Raw genomic sequence first — 20,152 nt, 5'->3', positions numbered from 1 at the left:
ACCGGCGGCTGGAAATCGGGATCAAGAGGTCAGCCGCTGTGGAACCCCAAGATGCTTCCATCTGATCACCCTCGCATGGGATAGCCACGGGCCTTTTTGCAGGAAGCATAAAAGGGTTGTTCTTTGTTCTTCCTCGAACTCTTACTGTGTTGGGCTGATCCGTCCTGATTAGGAAGCCCTATTGGTTCAAGTCGTTGCTGGACTGGAGCTACGCTCGTGATAGGTAGAGACCAGAAGAAGAGGAAATTCGGGCTTCCCGGGAACCACCTGGCGGTCCTCAATGTCGTACACCCCTGCTGCAACATCGTAAATAGCCCACGGGCTTAGGTTTTTGGAAATGATTAGAGGGAAACAAATCCAGGGAAAAAATAAAATAAAATAAAATTAGATTATTCTTTTCTTTTTTGGGAGGTTCTTCTTCGAGAGCCTAAAAGGACACCGCAGATGACAAGGGCCATTCTAGGTCCTTGCCTGTCGGGTAGGCCCGAATGCGCCACCAATAAGATCCTCTTGACGTTGCTCGTTGTCGTGACTAATGCGCCATGTGAAATTGAGGAGTAGCTTTTTGACTCGGCTGACCCGAATCCAGTTCGTGTTCTATCGAAGCCCTTTTACCCTAAAGGGAGGCTTTGCACTGCTTCGCCAACCTGGCATTCATCGTTGCACATCGTGGATCGGGTCGTCGTCAGCAGGGCTCTGATCGAGAAAACGGGCATTGCCTTCCGCCACACTGCTAGAAGCACATGTTTCAGTTCATGCTACCTCTGCGAAATGCCATGAGCATGTTGTCCAACCTTGCCTCCCCCTTCTGCACAGTCACGACTCAGCCGCGTGGAATCTGACAAAGCTCGGCAGTGCCGCTGTGCCGATAATCAAACGCTTTGAGGAGCCCAGTCAGATGAGCTGCCGCTGCACAAACGACCAGCACATGGAAAATCTGGTGAGAATGGCCGAAGATATCAAACTTGCCCGGCCATAGCCTCTCTGGCACGCGAGCGGCATAGATACCCGCTCCAAGAATATACAGGAATCCCTGAAGGAGCAGCCAGCTGAGTCCAATCTGTTGCCGCATTTGACCGAAGCTAAACTTGTAGACGCCATGTATGACAGGGAAAACGGCGGACAGACCCATCCCAACAAACATGCCTGCGCGGAACGGGCGCCAACGGGGTGTTCGGAACCGAGGCATGATCGATACGCACATACATCCCATTCCTATAGTGCTGATCATTGTCCAGTATCGCTGCTGAAGTTGCGGATCGCAATAGAATCCATAGAAGATACTTGGGACAAAGCTTCCCACAATCAACCCCACAATCCCGATATAGTCAAGAGCGTTGCCAATACGAGCTACACTGGGAGAGTGGTTCGAAATGGTGTGGTAAGTTGCGGACATCCCCAAGCAAAAGGCAGCACCGGCAAAAAAGCATGCAAACGCCACAATATCTGCGTCGGTTGCGGTTTGGTAGCGTGGAGCTAGTGCACAATAGAGTTGATACCCGGCTGGGATAGCCAGTAATCCCGGTAACAAGTGTGTATAGATATTGACGCTCTCATTGTGGAGGTAACCCAAGGACTGGAAAGATACCAGGAACGAGGATGATGCAGGTCGATAGCCCGAATGGATATGGTGATTGTCTTGTAACCAAGGAGGCAGCTCATCCCAATGGAGGTGTTTCTTGATTACTTTGGAAGGAGCATCAAGTACCGAGTCAGCAAAGGAGCCTTCTGTATTATCTGACTCCTTTTCTTGTACTGCACGGCGTTGACGGGCCATCTTCACATGCGTTAAAAGGTTTAAAATTTGACTGATCAGCCCCAGATCATGCGCAACATGTAAGCAGATCTAGCGGCGTTCCAAAGAATTCCCTGATTCTGTTATTAAAGGAGGAGAAAAAAAAGAATTTATAGCAAAAAATGAATTTCTATCGAAACTAGGACGTTGGGTAGTTGGGGAGGAAACTGGATCACATGTGTCGTTGGGAAACCTCGGTGCAAACGTGACAAACATCTCCACATAGATCGACAGATCGCGAATCTAGTAAGGTGAGTCGTCTCACGCTCATCCATGCAGTCCAGAAAACCGCAGGGAAGCCGATTGCGGCCCGTGGCCGACCCTCTAGATAGGGCCGGTTTTGTTACCAAGGGTGACCGGATGTATGTAACCCCCAGAAAGCACGTTATGCCTCTTTGTTGACCCAGAACCTCATGCAAGGCTACTCGACCACGAGGAGCAAGAGAAATACTACAACATCATTGTCGAGCGATGGCTGCGCTTTTGCTCCAATCACTCCAAGGATCTCGATGCGGCATTGACATCGCTTCCCACGAGTTCCTCAAATGATGCAACCTCGAACCCCCCCAGCTGCGCACGGGACGAACGCAGCAGGAAAGGGAAACACCCCACCTTCGGTGGAATTGTCCAAGCTGCTTCTTTCCCTCCGGAAGCTGCGCGAAGGAATGCTCGCAGCCTCGAAAGCTACCCCCGTGGCTTTTGCACAGCGCGTCCACGTGTTTTCGATTCGTCTGTCCATACTCGCCCACCACCCTCCTTCGTATTCCCCTTCCCTAGAGCACACACTAGAAAGACTCCATTCGAAAGCGCATCCCCTTCCGGCCGCGGAAGTCAAAGAGCTGGTCACATACTTGATCCTGGACTATGCATGTCGCCAAGAGGCAATGGCATCGGCTTTCGAGTTGCGCGCCCGGGCGCGACGGGAGCACGGATTCCATTCTCAGGTTGTGGACCGTCTGTTGGAGTCTCTCATACAGGATAATTGGGTGGTTTTTTTGGCAGGTACACAAGAGCGTTGACTCATACCAGCGCGCAGTCATGAACTGGGCTGTGGACCGGATGCGAAGGCACGCATTGAAGGCTGTCGGTAGTGCCTATCTTAATGTTCATGTAAGTTGGGTGGTCGGTGGGTGCACTGGTGGCGATGGGTCTTGGACCTGGGAGAAACTGGTTGATACAGAGAATCTGGGCTGGGAAAGAGAAGGCGACAAGATCGTTATTCGACGCCCAAAGACCCGGCCGGCGCCAACCCCAGCTTCGACATAATGACGGAGATGGAAACTCTCGGTTTACGGCGTGCATGGTCTCACCGGCGTTGCTTTTTGGACGTATATTGGCAGTTCTGGCGTTAATTATTATTATTTGGTAGCATTACTTTGGTGGGACACAGGGCTTGAAACCTTCTGTGCGTTGGGCGCTTTACAGAGAATTGGAAACCTAGAGCATTCATTCGATCGTGTTAGATAGGTCATAGTTTGAAGTCTGTGTTTGGTCGGTCTAAGTTCGTCTGCCCTGAAACAGGTTGGGCGGCAATACTAGCCGCCAGCCGTCCCTTCAATTGACCAGCAACATCGGAACAGAGCTCGTAGATCGTCGAAAGATTGAAAATGAGACTAGTAAAAGAATGATTGGAGGAGATCTGCGACTCCAGAAGCTGACGTGCCTAGGGATTGTTAACAGGATTATCGCGAGCTGTCTTAGGCAAGAACACATACCTCATCTAGCTCCCCAGAATAGAGAAGACAAACTGCTAGATTCTGGGCGACAAGTGCCCCATCGTTTCTCGAACTGTCTTCCTGGAGAGCCCGCCATTGAGATACAGCGTCGCTATAGCGGCCGTCTGACATGCTTAGAAGAGGCTGCATCAAGGCAGCCTCTTTCGAGTCTTGAGAATCATCAAAGACTCGCGCGGCAGCATCTGTATCACCTATGCGCAATAGGAGAAGCGCTCTTCTTAGCTTATTTGACTCTGATTCAGGACCGGACGTCCTTAAACTCTCGAGTGACCGCTTTGCAGCATCCAGGTCGCCCATCTCGACCAGTGCATTGACACTTCTCACCCCCAAATCCTCGAGTCTGTCTCTCCATATTTTCCTTGTTGCATCATCTGTGTCTTTCTTCATGATCTCTCCTCGCGCTTCTAGCCCGATCTCGTAAAGACCGCCGATACTCCTTCGAGAGTCGCCAAACCCAATGCTCTGAAGTCTGACAGCCAGTACTCGCAATGGCCAAGGAACAATATGGCGTACTTGCGGGGTGTTGCTTTCAGGGCTTTTCGTATTGGCTGCATCAGACTCAGGCGCAACATAGTAAAAGGCCGAATTGAGATCCTCCAATGCTTTGGACTCCTGTGCCGCAAGCACCGTATTCCCAGATAGCTCAAGACAAGCTAAACGGGTGTAAAATAATGAGAATATGATGCTTATATCAGTTGAGGATATCAATGAGGAGGTCAGAATGGAACCCGCGAAATGTGCGGCTACTAAAAACCGGCCTTCTGAAAGTAGTTTCTCGAGTACGCCGAGGGAAGACGAGAGCGGTTCGCCGGGGTCTAAGATGGGAAACTCGGAGCGCAGGGGGGAAGGAATATCGATTTGGGAAAGCGGATGGAATATATTTGGCCGGAGAAGGTATGAGAGATCTTTCTTCTGCGACTCTGGAAGGTTATCTGGGGCCAGCGGGTCTAATTCGTGGAAGGATGCGCCATTGAAGGCGTCGACGCCGGTTTGCTTGGCCCCAGTAGGTGCAATGGGAGAATTTGGTGCAAGAGGACTGCCAGACGTGAGAAATAATTCCGGAATTCTAGACTCGAGAACCTACTCATCTGATTCATCTAAAGGCCCGCGGGTCGAGCTGCGGGGACGGGAAGCTGTCGTTTGTTAGTTTGAGGCGGGAGGATGCATAGCAGGCTGGGGGCAAACATAACGAACCCCTTGATTCATTCCTCAAGTGCTTCGGCGGTGACATGTTCAGAAGCGCTTGGTCCGCAAGTAGATCCCACGAGAAACAACGGACAGAATCCGGGGAGGGGAGGCTCGTGGATGCGATAACGATTTTGCCCAAGGCGGTGGATACATCCGGCCAAGTACACGCGCGAACACTGGCCTTTCGAATACAACAAGCTGCTCAGCCATTCGCTCCCTACCTTCTTTCCTTGATCGCGTTCATCCTGGTGTCTTCGGTTAGCCTTTCTCTCAAAACCACACAACCGCAATTATGGCTGCCACAAACAAGTACTCCGTGATTTTGCCTACCTACAACGAGCGCAAGAACCTCCCTATTATCATTTGGCTGCTTCAGAAGACCTTCAACGAGAAGTATGGGTAGATCGGATCAACTAGGCGAACTGAATGATTGACAATGTTTTCCTACTTACAGCAAGCTGGACTGGGAAGTCATCGTTGTGGACGATGGCTCTCCTGACGGAACCCTCGAGATCGCCAAGCAACTCCAGAAGCTCTACGGACCAGAGCACATTATCCTCAAGCCGCGCGAGGGCAAGCTCGGTCTGGGCACGGCTTACGTTCACGGTCTGAAGTTCACCACCGGTAACTTCGTGATTATCATGGACGCCGACTTTAGCCACCACCCCAAGTTCATCCCCGAAATGATCCGCATTCAGAAGGAGACCGACGCCGACATTGTCACCGGTACTCGATATGCAAGCCGCGGAAACATCAAGGGAGGTGTCTACGGCTGGGATCTTTTCCGCAAGTTCACTTCGCGTACCGCCAACTTGATCGCCGATGTTATGTTGATGCCCGGAGTTAGTGACTTGACTGGTAGCTTCCGTTTGTACAAGAAGCCCGTCTTGGAAAAGGTCATTACTAGCACAGAGAGCAAGGGCTACAGTTTCCAAATGGAAATGATGGTTCGTGCTAAGGCATTGGGATACAAGGTCGATGAATGCCCTATCACTTTCGTCGACCGTCTGTACGGCGACAGCAAGCTGGGTGGTTCTGAGATCGTCGAGTATCTCAAGGGTGTGCTAAACCTTTGGCTCAAGGTCTGAAACAGCTTTCCCGTTGACCTGAAGGTTCAATCTTATTGAAGGCTACGCATTGTGGGCCTCAAGGTGTTCAGCCTGCATGGTCCGTACTTCGATATACCCCATTTGGCCTCTCCTTTTACTACCAAATCTGTGTTCATGGGCGGTGTTTTATGTCTTTCCATCCTATTTTCGAGAAAGTCTTGAATGTCAATAGTTAATTCAAATGCTTTGTAATGTCTGTGAAACTCTGATATGCCAAGGCATACAATGCTCCTGAGTTCAGATGCCTTGAAGATAGCGCACAACACGGCCGATGAGGTCTTCTTGTCCCTCATCCCTAGCATTATGTGTAGCACCCGGGACAATCCCACTGTTCTCATCCCAAGAAGCGCCTCCATCTTCCGTCGCCTGCTTCCACCTCTCCAGCAGGCGAGTTTTGTCCACCGAAGGCGGGCAATATTCATCGCTGCCGGAGTACAGCACCAGAAGCTTAGATCGCAAGAGCCCACGCGCTGCAATCTGGCCAAATGTTTCTTTGTGGCGCTTGTCCGTCAAGTCGGAGCTAAATAAATCATCTTGCTCTGGATGTTCGGGGCTGTCTGGACTAAGAAGACTGAGGAATCGACGGGCGCTGATGGGCGCATGTCCCGGAAGGCCTAGCTGTGAAGTGAGCTTCAATGGAAGAATACAGTCCTTCTTATCGTCTGTCCAGGGTTGCCTCTTCGCAGCGCTGACGAGTTGCTCGTAAGCGCCACGGGCCTCGTTGGGCTTATCTGCCATTTTGATGAGATGGGCCACAGCTTCCCGATCCGAGACCGGGGCTTGTAATATGGCGCCGTCCACTGGCGGTCGTGTGAGGAACTTGAGGCCGACATCGAAAGCGGGATCTCTGGGGAACGGGTTCTGGGCATAAATATAATGAAGTACGTCCTGGCTACCAGTGGAGTGACCCATGATGACCACTTTACCACCCCTTGAGAGGCCTTCAGATTCTGGACGAACTGTACGCACTGTCCGATTTGTTCCACATCTTGGTCGAGACTGCTCAGCCCGAACCCAATATATGACGATGACAGCAGAGTATTGAACACGGACCACTCTGTTGGTTCAAGAGCTTTCGCAAGATTGGCCACGTATGGCACGGTTTTCAGGCCATCCGTTAATCCGCCCACGAAGATCAAGCTGTTCGGTTTGCCTTGTGGTCTTCCCGGGGACGTGAACTCGAAGGTTACCAGGCTAGGGGCCTATATGATTGACTTTTTATTAGCACCCGTAGCGGAAAGAAGGCGGTACCAATGTGTAGCTATACATATTCGTGGAGAATTCCAGGGTGCGAAGCTGTGGACATGATGCCGGTGTGAGACAAAAGTTGGAGGGGCAGGGCTGAGGACGGGTCCATCAACCCATGACGGAAGTTTGGCCCACCGTGGGGCAAGCTTTATCCACGGTAAGCTGTAGTAGTCCATTTAGAAGTCGGAAGACCCGGAGGTGATGTGATACTAGTAGAGTTTCATTATTCACATAAGAGGACGGATACTCAATTTCTGAGTAGCTTAGAACATGCAAAGACGATAGCCTATCGGGTTCCCTGAAGCACCTTATTGATTTAAAACTTCTAGGTTGCAGAGCCTTTACAGCTCTGCATATGGAGGCGGCTGCTCCATTTCTTCAAACTCAGACATTGTTATATCATATCCGAGATGCCTTTTCAGAAGTTCATGCGTCACATAGCGCTCAGGCATATTTCCTTGGGCGTCGACAAACGAGACATGAGGGTTTACCTCACTGATTCTCTGGAGTTCATTCGCATGACGATGATGGTGAGGACATCCGTCGACACCAATAAGAAAGATTGTCACATGGACCCAAGAAAGGCTGAGAAGATCAAGTTCAAACTCATCCATGTCACTGGCTTCGCCATCCAATAAGAGCAAAAGTCGCAGTTTCGGGGTTTGTGGGCCGGCTTGCCATCCATACACAGGGTGGTATGTGGCGGATTCAGCATGTTTCTGGAAATGGAGATCCTTCACCAATTGCCAGCCGGTCATTACTCTGGTGAGCCCCCCGAAATGAATTTTATTCCATGTCTCATCGAAGTTCCAGTGATTCAAAAAGCCGATGTATTCGGATTTATCAGAGAACGTAGTCAGCTGGTAACCCCCCAGAGTTCTGATCATGATTGATCATAGCATCTGTGAAACGCCTAATTATTGACTTTGCGACATCTATTCGAGTACAATGTTAGTTCTACTACAAGACAGCTCGTAATATTCGGCATTACCTTTGTTTTTGGGCTGTGTGGAGGCAACATAGTCTTGTATAAGAAATTGATTATAGACCGGGCGAACAGGGTCAAAGTTCATCGATCCAGAGACATCCAACAATATCATTGTGTCATCTGTCGGCACCTCGGGCCCATCGACTGATCTGAAAGGGGGCGGCATCACTTGTCTTGAATACCCCTTAGATTTATGCTGGACATGACAAGTGTCGTCGGCAGAAAAGTACACCGGAGGCGGTTCGACAGCCGATTGCATCCTTGCACGGGCCATGGTAAGTGCAGAGATAACATCGGGCTTCAGACGCGGCCCTGTACTTCCTTCCTGTGATTCAACACCCAGTACAGGCGCTCCTCGGCGGTGTCTTCGTATCCTCTCCACGCGGGGGTGATTCCTCGCCATCCAGCCGCTGCGTCAATGCTGAATTTGAGCGGATTGGATGCCATGTTCGCCCAGGCCACTGGTATGGGCTCGAAGTATCCGGCGCGAAGAAGGTGAAGATACTGAATGGGCTTTTTGGCACGGAACTCCGCTATTCTCCGGGCCATGCCGATATGTTCTTGGTAGGCAATCACTATTGATCGCCATTCTTTGTCTGGCCATCTGCCATCTTCTTCTTTGAGGATCTCAGCCCGAAGGCCTTTAGCCTCATTGATTTCCCGCTGTCGTTTGATAACTGCCTTTTCTTCCGGGGATTTAATTGAAAATGCTCTCTTTAGACCACTCAAACGCGATGGTTTTGCAAGCTTTTCGTTCGCTAGCGCTGACGAAATAGATGCCACTGTTTCTTCGAGCTCTTCGAGTTCCCAGATATTAAATTCAGGTTCTTTCCCATCGATGGACCGCTGGGCTTGCGCATTCAGATTTGCATTTAGTTGAATAGTCATTTGAAGGGACCTGGTATAAAGGAAGGGGTCCGGTCTTGATACGCCCCGGAAAGGAGACGCAAATTGGGGAGGATATGGACTGATTATCCTGAAGTATGGATTTCCACTCAAGAATATCCCCTGATAACAATCATGGTACGATCTCTCGCCTGGTGTGACCATAAGCAAAAGAAGAGAGCCGAAGGTAGTATCTGCATTTGGGAAATTACCTGGGTACATCACAGCATTGGACCATGCATTTAGCACGCCAAGCCGGTTTTGTTTCCTCAATTTATACTGACAAGCCATGCAACCGCAAGGATAGTCGGTGTCATGTTCTGGTTCAAGATCGCTATTAAATATTTGGTAGTGAAATTGGACGGATTGTAGTAGGTTCTGCATTCGCTGCTGTTGATTGAATGCACATTAGCATAGTACTGCATTACCATGGTTGGATAACTGTACTTCATCCTTGGCCCGGAGATTCGCTGCCTTGGTGACCGCATTGGTGTGCCCGCTATGTGGGCCACGTGTTGTAGCCGCATAAGATGGCGGGTCGTGCTTTGACATCGTGTTTCTTGGCGAGGTCAGGTAGGCTTATGGAATGTTCTTGGAAAGTCACTTGAAAGACATTTCCAGCGCCGCGTAGATATAGTGGTAAAAAGGCGCACCACGTGCCGGATTGGGCGTGATGTCCGTGATACTTGGTTCGCGCTAATCCGGTTGAGGGTCTGGACGTCTGCCTGACGGCACTCGGCACATTCCAGTCGAGTGAATGACTTGCAACTTAAAAGCGATTTCGGAGAATAAGTACCACTGGAAAGGATGACGTTTTAACTCTAGGCACTCGCTTTGTTCCCTTATAATATACTTAAGCGTCCGGTGCCGCCAGGTATCTCAGAGCGGGTAGAACTTCAGGCTCCGAGGTATCCGCGCTGGTAGATAATAGTTAGTTAACTAACTAGTTAAGCTATATTAGTAAGGGAATCGACTGTGGTATAACTTAACTAGACACTAGTTATGACTATCATTTTATTGACAAAGCCTGTACTTGAAATCAAGCTTTATGTGCAGATTACCCACCCGAGTGGTTTAATTCTTTGAATTTATCGCCCCCAAGGCTGATGTCATGGGCGAGCGGTACATGAAACCCGTTTAGGAATCGCGACTTGAGTAATCGCTCAGCCTCGACAGGTCCAGGTGTCGCGTCGTATAGATTGTATGCGGATTCATGAATCAGGTCCTTGATCATGTTTACAGCGCAGTCATACTGATGCGATGAGGCTTGACTCTTCCAATAGTCCTTCGGGCATTTCGTGGCAACTCCACAGTTCGCTATGCGAGTGCATTGGATGCACGATACAACCAGCAAATGCGGCTTCCTGATGGACGCACACTGGGATTACCGAGCACGGTCAATCTAACGACTATCCACTCTTGTTCATGCACGGCTATCCCAGGTCCCGCCGAGAAACTCTCGGGCTGGAGGACATTGCTCGTCGCCACAGCTTGCGTATTATCTACCCCGACCGCAACGGGTATGGGTTCACGAATCTTAACTCAGATCGAAAGATTGCTGACTGGCCGGCTGATGTAAAAGCACTCGCTCAGCATTTGAGCCTGTATCAATTTGCGCTTCTGGGTGGCTCTGGCAGCAGTCCATATACTTTGGTCTGCGCTCACCAGCTACCCGCAGGAATGCTCTCTGGCGTTGGGATCATGACTGGAGCGGGACCTTGAGAAGGCGGCGCTGACTACAACACTCTCCCCATGCCGTATCACTGCTTCGTCTGCTCGGTATTGGCCCTCCAGTTATGGAGGCCTCCTGGTATTCATATTGTGGATGGGCCGTCGAGCTCTGAGTTCCCCTCTCAGGACTTTATGCGATAGACAAATGGATCGAAGGGAATCTGTTAACAAACCCGCAGGATTCTGCAGTGGAGTTGAGACAAGTCCTGGTCAATCAAGCCTTTGAGGCATTTCGCCAAGGAGTGCAGCCAGCAGTACTCGATGCGCAGCTCTTGACGTCGAACTGGGGTGTCAAGTTTGAGGACGAGAATTACTACAAGGCCAAAATATGGTATGGAACCAAAGATAGGAATGCATCAGTAGAGCTGGTGATGTATATGGCAGCACGTCTGCCCCATTGCACTCTGAGGGAGTTCCTGGGAGGCACACACTTCCTGCTGCAACGATACTTAGAGGAGGTTCTGTTGGAGCTAATCTCAAAAGAAAGACCCGGCCCAAAAATTAGTTTCCATAGAGGAACCCCCCCCCTAGTTCTGTTATTTACGAGCAGGTACGCCAATAGGAAAGAACTCTCCGATCTTCGATGTGCGCCCAGTGGAGACATCCGAATTAGGAATAGTGCCCCAAGCTTGGTGGTCTGAAAGGAATGTGAACCTGTAAACTCGTGCCGCCTTGTTCGCCATTCGCAAACAGGCTGTAACATGGCCTAGAGGTCAAGAGTAAGCTCGCATTGGCTGGCCCTTATATGCTCCATCTGCGTAAAGCTTACGCCACGTCAATTTTGGCAGAAATATGCCTCCAGTGCGGAAGTCAGCCCGCACCAAGGGCTCAAGGACCGTGTACTCCGAGGATCCCATGGTATTAGATGATACCTCCAGCTCGGATCTGGTTGAAGGTATACCAAAGCCTATGCCGGCAGCCCGTGGTTCTAAGCGAAAGTCAGCAAGAGTGAAGCAGGAAGATTCTTCAGGTGGTGAATATGCACCCCGCACTGACGAACCTGAAGTCAATGAATTTCAGGATGCGCTGGACGATGAAGACGAAGACGATGAACCCAGCGACCTCGGGAGTCAGGACGACGAGGATATGGAGGTGGACACGCCTCGCGGGAAGCCAAGGAGGGGCCAGCTAGCCAAATCCCTTCCTGGACGCGACCCCGACGGCTCGATGCGAATGGATCCGAACGAGACGCATTCTCGCGGGATCATGGACCCGAAGAACCATGTTTCAAAATTCATGCATTACATCTCAACATTTGGTTCCGATGATCGTGACCTAGGGCCTATTGTCCACTCGCGGGGCCGGTGGCGCTACAGTAGGGATGCGACCTTTCCGTCGCGTGTGTCTCTGGAACAATCTAGAGGAGAGTCAGACCTGCCACTTGGGCAAACTTTTGGCCTGAGCGATGCAGATATGGAGAACGAAAGAACGAAAGCATGGGACTGGTACTACAGCAAAGAGACTGGCGAGAAATTTCGGACAGCCCAACGGACCGCAAAGATCAAAGAGACCGATGCAAACCTCAGATACTTACCAAACCCCAAGCCAGGAATGCATACAGTCCTCTTGGGGCCATCTAATGCCCAAACGGAGTACCGTCTCAAATGCCACGATGCTCTCGATATCAGCGAGGCGTGGCCAGATAAGAAGGTCAAAAGAACTATGCCGATCGATGCTAAGATGCGTGAGGGATGGCTGATCAGTGTGGGGCATAAGGTCAACTGTATGGCATGGGCTCCGAACCAGGATGGTAATTTCCAGTATTTGGCTGTCGCTTCCCCAATTACAAACGAGCAAAAGGCGAAGGTTGATGGGGAGTCTGATCTAAAATCATCATTCCGACCGTCTCCGCCATACCCAAGTGCGCTCCAGATATGGGAATTCAAGGGAAGGAAAGTCGCATCTGTTACTCATACTTTAGATATGTCTTTTCAACCACGTCTACGGCTCGTGATATGCTCTGAGTGGGGAGACCTACGGCGCATGACTTGGTGCCCCGTGGATCGTGAAAGTCGCAGCCAGGACAAAGACGGTGGCTTCATAAACCTGGGCCTTTTGGCTACCATTTGGGGAGACGGGAAAGTGCGGATCCTGGATGTAAAGATTCGCCATAATCCCCACAAAGAATATAGTAAGTCGTGACCATTCGTGAATATCTCACCAAAATGCCACTATACTCACTTGAGGGTATAGTCCACATGACATCGCCTGCCTTCGAGGCCATCCCAAAATCCACCATTTGCACTTCGGTGGCTTGGCTCTCGCCTAGTGACATTGCGGTCGGATGTGCGAATGGCTTTGCGGCCGTCTGGAGCATCGTGCCATCCTCTACATCCAACCCTCAGCCGTACTTCTACCAGAGTTTACACAGCACTTATGTGTTGAACATCATATCGATGTATCCAACAAATCCGCACCTTCTAGCTACAGTCAGCATGGATGGTGATACCCGTCTTTGCTCTATCATTGACCCTCAAGGCGACACTTCCTCTACTGTCCGTGTCCGAACCCCCTCGGGTCAACTCACCTACTCCCCCATTCTCCAATCGGTTTGCGCTGGCGATGACAACGAGAGTGGCCGAATCATGCCGGTACGAAGATTCTTTGGCACGAACGCCACGGCGAAAGTTCCCAGCAGTATCTCGTGCATTTCGCCGTGTAGTTTCTGGCATCCAAGTCTTCTCAGCGGAGGGACCGGTGGGGAGGTGCTTGCCAGCAATCCCCTCCGAAGACTTCTTTACTCAAAAGAGAAACAATGGCAACAGACATGGTTCACACACGACTGGGTGCCCGACCAAAAAGGCCAAGGCCCCGGCATCAGCAGATTTTACGACGGGTTTCAATCCGAAACCCAGGGGAGTGCCCGAGATCGAACCAACGAGGGAAGACCTAGTGGCTTCACCATCACTACCATTTATGATGAAAACCAGCACGTCACAGCACTAGGGTGGAACCCGAACCGCTCTTGTGCGGGTTGGGGATGCGCTGCGCTTGGGTGTGGCCTGATCCGCGTGGAGGATTTGGCGACCTGACCTGCCACCAGGATTTAGCGGTAGATCACCAAAATCCCTGAGCATCATTATGATATGATGGGAGATATATGGATGCATGATTACTCCGTAGTGGATCAAGATGTAAGAACAGTAACGAACTAGGCAACGGGTTTATTCTCTCCACAGCGCTTACAGCTCTCCGAGTGGAACCCCCAGCCACCCAATCTTGGTTCCACATGGCAGTGTCGTTTGAGTGGGTTTTTCCTGGCCGCTTCGTGACCCCCGCTTCTGCAGGGCCGCTTAGGCGCTAATTGGATCGCGGTAGCGTTGATCTTCTCTGGAACTCCACTTAGCGTGTGGCTGGGTGGCTACGCGGATGATGAGGACGATGGGCTAGACGGCCCAACAGCTAATTCCCAGCCACCGAAGGCTCCAGCCCACCTATTTTTGACATGGCAGAAAGAAATCCCCATCTATATACATCATGCCCAGCGCCGCCAGTTTCTGCCATTTAAACCTGCCATCTCTTTCACTAGTTTTCTTGCACAACAACTTCCCAAACCACCTTTCCTCAAGATCAGTCCGAATTGACTGGAGTAAAATTCTACTTCATAACCTCCAGCGCGACCCGCTTTCTTTGTTCTACACATACTTGCTCGAATCCATTATCCGTCGACATGCATTTCTCATACGCCTCAGCCTTCCTGGCTCTCTCTTCCGTCAGCGTTACCTACGCTGCCCCCTTCGAGGCCGCTAAGCGCCAGGACTACAGTGTCGTCAATGTCGATGGGGAATCTACCACTGCTCCCACTGTTGAGACCGTGACTCAGACTATCAGCTCTATTGTCACCGAGCCTGGATCTGTTTCTACCATTGGGCCGCAGACCATCACAGTGACTGCCACTCCCTCCAGTGTACCATACTCTTCTGGAGCCTCTAGCTCAACCCCCGTCTGGCACTTCCCTCCTCCCCCCAGGAGAGTCTTTCTTCCCTCCTCAGAATGGCTTCATTCGCCGTGGTCTGTCAGCCGCTGGCAACCCTCTCCATTTTGCCCGCGCCTACAGCCCCTCCGTTAGCTCATCCGCTGCCGCTGTCACCACCGCCACTCCTTCCAGCAGTGTCTCTCTGATTGCTCGCCGCTGGGGCTGGAGCTCGGTATCCACCCCTGCCTACTCTGCTACCTCTACTGTCACTCCTACTGCATCGGCTTCTCTGTATGCTCGCGGTGTGTCTTCTAGCGCCCCAGCCTCTTCCACTAGATATGCTGTGCGCCGTGCCTACGGCACTCCTGCTTCCAGCATCACCGGCTCTGCTACTCCCGCTTCTAGCTGGAGTGTCACTCCCACTTTTGCACCTCTTCACTAAGTGGATACATATGAGAAACGACATATGGATTTTGAGAACCGTGAACGTGAACATGAGTTCCTATGAATGATTGTTGGCATCTACGACTTGATATGGAAATTGTTTACTGATGACGATGTGCAAAAGATTCTTGTCGGATCTTTGTTTTTGTTTATTTTCTTTGTGGGCGGCTCTTCTTCTGGGATGCATCAATGGAGTTTGCGGTGCAATATGGTCCGGCCCCCCCTTTCTGTGTATTCTTTCCCTCTTCAGACTGTTACTTTGTGAGATGATTTCGTGGGGGCTGGGCCTCATAGAAGGACACCAAATGGTTCATTTTTAGATAGAATGGGAACTATAATGAAAACGAAAAACCTCCTTATTACACATTTTCCGAGTAAAGCTTTCTGACTTGTAGTAAAGAGTCTAATTGTAGTGTCTTGTATTTGCGCGAAAGGTAGGGTCACGCGAGGAACCGCTGTTGATATCCAAGTCATGATCATGTACAGTTGGATACCGGCAAGAACTGGTGATGTAGGGGATGAACGTGGTCCAAGCCCCTTATATAAGGCCTCAGATGTTCCGCCAAGTGAGGAGTGGGTTAGATGACGCAGTAATCTGAGCTTTGCCTTTTACCAAACGCAGTAGCTGTCTACCCAGATATACTCCTCTGATCAATATTTGGAACCATGACCTTAACATAGCAGTTGAGGACAGTTTTCTTTTTGTTCAAAGCCCACATGACCCAACTCACTCCTCTTACGTACTGACAATCATTCCAGATTCTTTATTTTCACTCCCTTTATGCTCGTAAAATGACCTTAATCATCTCTGGTGCGTGTGTATACGATAATACGCCGTGGTCGTAATTTACAATCGCGATCAAATAATTGAGAAGGTCTGCGTTCGAACCACGCTGACTTATTTTTTTTGTTTTCAGGTATTTCAGCGCCCCTATGGCCCCTGTCCATAATTTGGTTGCCCCCTCCAGGTTTGTATTCAAGTGCCTAATATGAAACTCTCGGATAGAGTAGATATCATTTCCGGGGAGACCATTGTAAACATGATGGTGGCATTTCTATGCAGCTATAAGTGGAGCATGAGCTAGACTAATCGCTGCGTCTAGAACAGTTGCCAATCTGCAAGTAGCCTTCTCTAGTTAGATCGGATTGTGGCGGCAGATCTACGTTGCGGTCAAAGAACGCGAGAGGGTGGCTGTGGTTGCCCCGGGCGACACTGCGTAAACATCATCTCGTCACCTTATCCTCTCCCTCTCGCCACACTTTGCGACCGTAGGGGCTCTCTTGTGTTTCCCTGTTACCGGTTAAACACCGTGATTATTTGATATTGTTTCTCATCTTGCTACATTCATTCTTCCCGCTTTCTTTCGATTCCCCAAGAGCAAAGGCTGGCCGAGGCTCAACACACCAACAATATGCCTGGAACGGTGGCTGATGGACCATCAGTGTCCATGTCTTGTAAGCGGACAACTCTCTCAATTGAAATTACTCCTAACAGTGGATTAGTTGCCAACAATTTCTGGGGTAGCCATGATGCGGGCCTGCAACCTATGCTCGATAGAATGCACGGATCGAAGACTACGAACGATGAATTGAAAGCGTTTTACTCCGGTACGCCAGGTTTCTTGACAGATTCAAAGATCTATTTACTGATATCTGGCATACAGTTCGAGCTGCGATCGAAGACGAATATGCACGCAAACTCCAAGCCCTCTGTCGCAAACCCCTTGGGACGGCGGAGACCGGATCACTCCGGTTATCGTTAGACACAGTCCGCGGCGAAACGGAGGCTATTGCCAAGGCACACTTGGCTATTGCTGGGCAGATGAAGAGCGAACTTGAAGAGCCACTGGCGGCTTTTGCTAGTGGTCTCAAGGAGCGCCGGAAGATCATCCAAAATGGCATTGAACGCCTGCATAAAATCAAGGTCCAGCAAACGCAGGTCGTTAACAAGGTATGTATAATGTGACCACAGCTTGCTTGAGGGGGCTGTTCCTAATATGATTGAATAGACTCGAGATCGGTTTGAGCAAGATTGTCTTCGCATCAAGGGATACTTGGCTCAAGGACATATGGTTATGGGACAGGAAGAGCGTAAGAACAAGGCCAAGCTTGAAAAGACCCAGATCCAACGAGCTGCCAATAGCCAGGAGTATGAAGCGGCGGTGAAGACACTCGAAGAAACCACTGGCCGATGGAATAAGGAGTGGAAGTCTGCTTGCGACAAGTTCCAGGATCTTGAGGAGGAGAGAATCGATTTTACTAAGAGCAGTCTTTGGACTTACGCAAACATTGCATCCACTGTTTGTGTCAGCGACGATGCATCTTGCGAAAAGATCCGACTTGCACTGGAAGAATGTGAGGTTGAGAAGGATATCGTCTTCTTCATCAAACACCACGGAACGGGGCAGGAAATTCCCGACCCCCCTCGCTTCATCAACTTCAGCAAAGAAGATGCCGACGACGATTCTGACATGGACGGGGGTGAAGGCTACTCAGTTGCACAATTTCAGCGCACTATGAACCCTGCATTCCCGTACATCTTCGCCACAGCCATCAACTTTCGAATCTCATCATGATCCTCAGTCTGATCTTGCCGCCCAGATGGGCCACCCAGCACCGGCACAAGCCTCTGCTCCTGCACCTGTGGCTGCCCCAGCACCTATGCCAGCTCCAGGTGCAGCTCCTGCGCCCGCGGCTGCGCCTCCAGCTATGCCAGCTGCAGCACCTGCCCCGGTCCCTATGCAGAACCATGCTCAGCATCCCGCGCCCTTGGACCTTCGCCGAGGTGGCTATCTGCCACCCAACTATGATCCTGAGCAGCATGGAGAGATCAACAAGGTTCCGCACAACGCATACCCAACTGACGGTATGACAATGTTCTGCCGCGCCGGTCCTCCTTCAGACAGAAGCTCGGCCCTGAGCCAGTATCGGCCATCCAGCCGAGACTCCGCAAGCGACGTATCGAACCCTGCTTCCATGTCCAGCGTGGAGCCACCGGGACCTACCCAAGCACCCGTAGCTGCGAAACAAGCACCTCCCCAGCCTGGGCCCATGAGCAATGTACCCGTCCCTGTCTCCCAGGAAGACAAGCAGGTTTCACCCAAGAAAAAGACTGCGTTCTTCAGCAACAGCCCTTTCCGACGCAAGAGCCGCCACGACAAGGATCGACCAGCTATTGGCAATCAGTCCCCCTCCCGTAGCCCGTGGAATTCGCCATCGAAGCACACCAGCCCAACCAAGGCTTCCGCGCCAGGCACTCAGCCTGATCGTGCCGTGAGCCCTGAGCCTGTTGATCCGCGGGCCAATTTCCAGTTGAATGTTGGGAACAACGTCTTTGATGTGGCATCTCCGGAGAAAAAAGATCCCAAGTCAGCATCTCAAGGGTCGAAGGGCGATGGTGACGATGTGGATCCTATTGCTCGAGCCCTAGCCGATTTGAAGACGAGCGGCAAGCAAGCCAGCGTGCGTGTTTCCGCTGACCGATACCATGGAATTCACTCACCAACTCCTTCCGCCCAGTCCTCTGCATACGGTGGAAGTTCTGCAGCCGCTCCTCCGGCTTACAATGATCCATCGGCTAAGCGACTTGATGCGCCGGAGCCTGCTTTCACCGCCAAGCAGATGCAGAAGACGACCCAGCGTTACACCGGTCAGACCCAGAGCATGCTTCGGGGCAATCAGAACCCAGCTCCCATGGCCCAGGAAGTCCCGCGCGCTCGTTCCCCAGTTCCCCGCCGCAGCGCTAGCCCCCAGGTCTCTTCCCGTGTCGACAGTCGTATGAGTGGTCGGGGTGCTAGCCCTAGCCCTTCGACATACCAGACCAGTAGCGTGCGTAGCCGCTACAGCCAGTCCCCAACGCCTCGTCGTGCGCAAGAACCCCCTTATTCCCCCAAATGACTACGCGCAACGAACCTCGCCAGCCGCTACCCACCGTGCTGTCTCTCCTCAGCCCCAGTTCCGCCAACAGGCTCGTCCATCTAGTGCTGGTGGAATGGAATTGCAGCTGAGCGGTGGCCCTGACATGTACGGTGGTAGCCAGTATGGCTCTTCGCCTCGACGCGATGGTCGTCCTATGTCTCACTATGGCGATGGCGGTAGCGTTGGTGGAGGCAGCGGCGGCGGTGGGCCCCCTATTGGCCGTTCCCGAAGCCGTACTCTTGCTGTTGCTGAGCCTGGTCGACGATTCAGTCGCGATGGCCGCCCAATCCTTCATTTCGGTAAGATTTTACCCATTCTTATGTTCATACAAACGAGATTACTGACCTTGTCATCCTGCAGCTCGTGCCATGTACAGCTACAGCGCCGCCATTCCTGAGGAACTCGGCTTTACGAAGGGCGATGTTCTGGCTGTAATCCGCCTTCAAGACGACGGATGGTGGGAGGCTGAAGTCACCAACTCTCGTGGTCACCCTGGCCTGGTGCCAAGCAACTACCTCCAGATCATCTAGATCAAACCTTGATCGAATGCTCAACTCTCTCACGACCTGTCACGACCCAATCTCAAGCACCAGTCCTGACGGAGATCTATTTCTTATCTGTTTTTTTTCTTTCCTGTTTGTTTTTGCTTTGCTTTCCTTCACCCTTTCACGTAGATACCATGTCTTCTTCGAGCCCTTTTGCACATTTACGATCATTTTCCCATCAGCTGTTGCCTCCTTGCGCTATGCGCGTACTACGATCGCTCGATGGCCTGTTCAACATTTCGATCCTGTTCTTGCGATTGACTGCTTCTTTGTCTTTCCCGGGAGTCTTAGCGCAGCTTGTTTCTTGGTGATATCATTTTTTTTGTTCGCGGTATTTTGTTTATCTCTTTCTCTTTTCGGGGGACTATGTTCATGCTTGAAGTGATACGAGATCTGTTCAAAGCCAAATTGCACGAGGGACGATCTACAATGTACATTCGCGATTTCATGCTCGACGGATACTGGTTTGTGTTTAATCCTCTTTGCTTTTCCTGATTCTCCCGATCTGCTCGGAGGATACGAGATGCTTCCTGTAATTGAATTTAACGTGTCCCATTTGTATTGAATTTGCCATTGCCCAGGTTGCTGCCGATTGAATAAGCCGTCGCATTACGAGTAGAAGTAGTATGTTCTCGATTCCTGTTCCAAG

The 20,152-nt window shown here is 51.0% G+C and overlaps 14 protein-coding genes across 14 annotated transcripts; 7 read left to right on the top strand and 7 right to left on the bottom strand.

The window, feature by feature from the left end:
- Positions 1 to 823: 823 nt before the first annotated feature.
- Positions 824 to 1,777, bottom strand: N7468_004414 (hemolysin III family protein; the record flags this gene model as incomplete). Its single annotated transcript, XM_058473711.1, has 1 exon — positions 824 to 1,777. The coding sequence occupies one exon, from the start codon at positions 1,775 to 1,777 to the stop codon at positions 824 to 826; it is 954 nt and encodes a 317-aa protein (XP_058332714.1).
- Positions 1,778 to 2,068: 291 nt separating this feature from the next.
- On the top strand, positions 2,069 to 3,061 carry N7468_004413 (uncharacterized protein; the record flags this gene model as incomplete). Its single annotated transcript, XM_058473710.1, has 3 exons — positions 2,069 to 2,192; positions 2,366 to 2,749; positions 2,832 to 3,061. 3 exons carry the CDS (start codon positions 2,069 to 2,071, stop codon positions 3,059 to 3,061), a joined length of 738 nt encoding a protein of 245 aa, XP_058332713.1.
- A 202-nt stretch (positions 3,062 to 3,263) lies between these two features.
- Positions 3,264 to 4,762, bottom strand: N7468_004412 (uncharacterized protein; the record flags this gene model as incomplete). Its single annotated transcript, XM_058473709.1, has 4 exons — positions 3,264 to 3,458; positions 3,511 to 4,567; positions 4,616 to 4,664; positions 4,726 to 4,762. The coding sequence occupies 4 exons, from the start codon at positions 4,760 to 4,762 to the stop codon at positions 3,264 to 3,266; spliced, it is 1,338 nt and encodes a 445-aa protein (XP_058332712.1).
- A 249-nt stretch (positions 4,763 to 5,011) lies between these two features.
- Positions 5,012 to 5,807, top strand: N7468_004411 (dolichyl-phosphate beta-D-mannosyltransferase; the record flags this gene model as incomplete). The annotated part of the gene is made up of 2 exons (XM_058473708.1): positions 5,012 to 5,112; positions 5,174 to 5,807. The coding sequence occupies 2 exons, from the start codon at positions 5,012 to 5,014 to the stop codon at positions 5,805 to 5,807; spliced, it is 735 nt and encodes a 244-aa protein (XP_058332711.1).
- Positions 5,808 to 6,065: 258 nt separating this feature from the next.
- Positions 6,066 to 7,134, bottom strand: N7468_004410 (uncharacterized protein; the record flags this gene model as incomplete). The annotated part of the gene is made up of 3 exons (XM_058473707.1): positions 6,066 to 6,759; positions 6,798 to 7,030; positions 7,096 to 7,134. 3 exons carry the CDS (start codon positions 7,132 to 7,134, stop codon positions 6,066 to 6,068), a joined length of 966 nt encoding a protein of 321 aa, XP_058332710.1.
- Positions 7,135 to 7,417: 283 nt separating this feature from the next.
- N7468_004409 (uncharacterized protein) lies at positions 7,418 to 7,963 on the bottom strand (the record flags this gene model as incomplete). The annotated part of the gene is made up of 1 exon (XM_058473706.1): positions 7,418 to 7,963. The coding sequence occupies one exon, from the start codon at positions 7,961 to 7,963 to the stop codon at positions 7,418 to 7,420; it is 546 nt and encodes a 181-aa protein (XP_058332709.1).
- A 48-nt stretch (positions 7,964 to 8,011) lies between these two features.
- On the bottom strand, positions 8,012 to 8,338 carry N7468_004408 (uncharacterized protein; the record flags this gene model as incomplete). The annotated part of the gene is made up of 1 exon (XM_058473705.1): positions 8,012 to 8,338. One exon carries the CDS (start codon positions 8,336 to 8,338, stop codon positions 8,012 to 8,014), a length of 327 nt encoding a protein of 108 aa, XP_058332708.1.
- A 26-nt stretch (positions 8,339 to 8,364) lies between these two features.
- On the bottom strand, positions 8,365 to 8,952 carry N7468_004407 (uncharacterized protein; the record flags this gene model as incomplete). Its single annotated transcript, XM_058473704.1, has 1 exon — positions 8,365 to 8,952. One exon carries the CDS (start codon positions 8,950 to 8,952, stop codon positions 8,365 to 8,367), a length of 588 nt encoding a protein of 195 aa, XP_058332707.1.
- Positions 8,953 to 9,802: 850 nt separating this feature from the next.
- On the bottom strand, positions 9,803 to 10,183 carry N7468_004406 (uncharacterized protein; the record flags this gene model as incomplete). The annotated part of the gene is made up of 2 exons (XM_058473703.1): positions 9,803 to 9,866; positions 10,011 to 10,183. The coding sequence occupies 2 exons, from the start codon at positions 10,181 to 10,183 to the stop codon at positions 9,803 to 9,805; spliced, it is 237 nt and encodes a 78-aa protein (XP_058332706.1).
- A 191-nt stretch (positions 10,184 to 10,374) lies between these two features.
- On the top strand, positions 10,375 to 10,671 carry N7468_004405 (alpha/beta fold hydrolase; the record flags this gene model as incomplete). The annotated part of the gene is made up of 1 exon (XM_058473702.1): positions 10,375 to 10,671. The coding sequence occupies one exon, from the start codon at positions 10,375 to 10,377 to the stop codon at positions 10,669 to 10,671; it is 297 nt and encodes a 98-aa protein (XP_058332705.1).
- Positions 10,672 to 10,701: 30 nt separating this feature from the next.
- On the top strand, positions 10,702 to 11,340 carry N7468_004404 (alpha/beta fold hydrolase; the record flags this gene model as incomplete). The annotated part of the gene is made up of 3 exons (XM_058473701.1): positions 10,702 to 10,759; positions 10,807 to 11,184; positions 11,243 to 11,340. 3 exons carry the CDS (start codon positions 10,702 to 10,704, stop codon positions 11,338 to 11,340), a joined length of 534 nt encoding a protein of 177 aa, XP_058332704.1.
- Positions 11,341 to 11,472: 132 nt separating this feature from the next.
- Positions 11,473 to 13,712, top strand: N7468_004403 (transcription factor TFIIIC subunit TFC6; the record flags this gene model as incomplete). The annotated part of the gene is made up of 2 exons (XM_058473700.1): positions 11,473 to 12,811; positions 12,874 to 13,712. 2 exons carry the CDS (start codon positions 11,473 to 11,475, stop codon positions 13,710 to 13,712), a joined length of 2,178 nt encoding a protein of 725 aa, XP_058332703.1.
- A 638-nt stretch (positions 13,713 to 14,350) lies between these two features.
- Positions 14,351 to 15,038, top strand: N7468_004402 (uncharacterized protein; the record flags this gene model as incomplete). The annotated part of the gene is made up of 2 exons (XM_058473699.1): positions 14,351 to 14,691; positions 14,750 to 15,038. 2 exons carry the CDS (start codon positions 14,351 to 14,353, stop codon positions 15,036 to 15,038), a joined length of 630 nt encoding a protein of 209 aa, XP_058332702.1.
- A 1,414-nt stretch (positions 15,039 to 16,452) lies between these two features.
- N7468_004401 (formin-binding protein HOF1) lies at positions 16,453 to 19,488 on the top strand (the record flags this gene model as incomplete). Its single annotated transcript, XM_058473698.1, has 6 exons — positions 16,453 to 16,648; positions 16,705 to 16,991; positions 17,050 to 17,535; positions 17,591 to 18,815; positions 18,877 to 19,257; positions 19,319 to 19,488. The coding sequence occupies 6 exons, from the start codon at positions 16,453 to 16,455 to the stop codon at positions 19,486 to 19,488; spliced, it is 2,745 nt and encodes a 914-aa protein (XP_058332701.1).
- Between the last annotated feature and the right edge of the window lie 664 nt (positions 19,489 to 20,152).

Source organism: Penicillium chermesinum, assembly GCF_028974085.1.
Source record: "Penicillium chermesinum strain IBT 19713 chromosome Unknown utg000003l:1.0-5111272.0:1.0-5115320.0, whole genome shotgun sequence".
Classification (NCBI taxonomy): Eukaryota; Fungi; Ascomycota; class Eurotiomycetes; order Eurotiales; family Aspergillaceae; genus Penicillium; species Penicillium chermesinum.
This window is presented reverse-complemented; position numbering and strand designations above follow the sequence as displayed.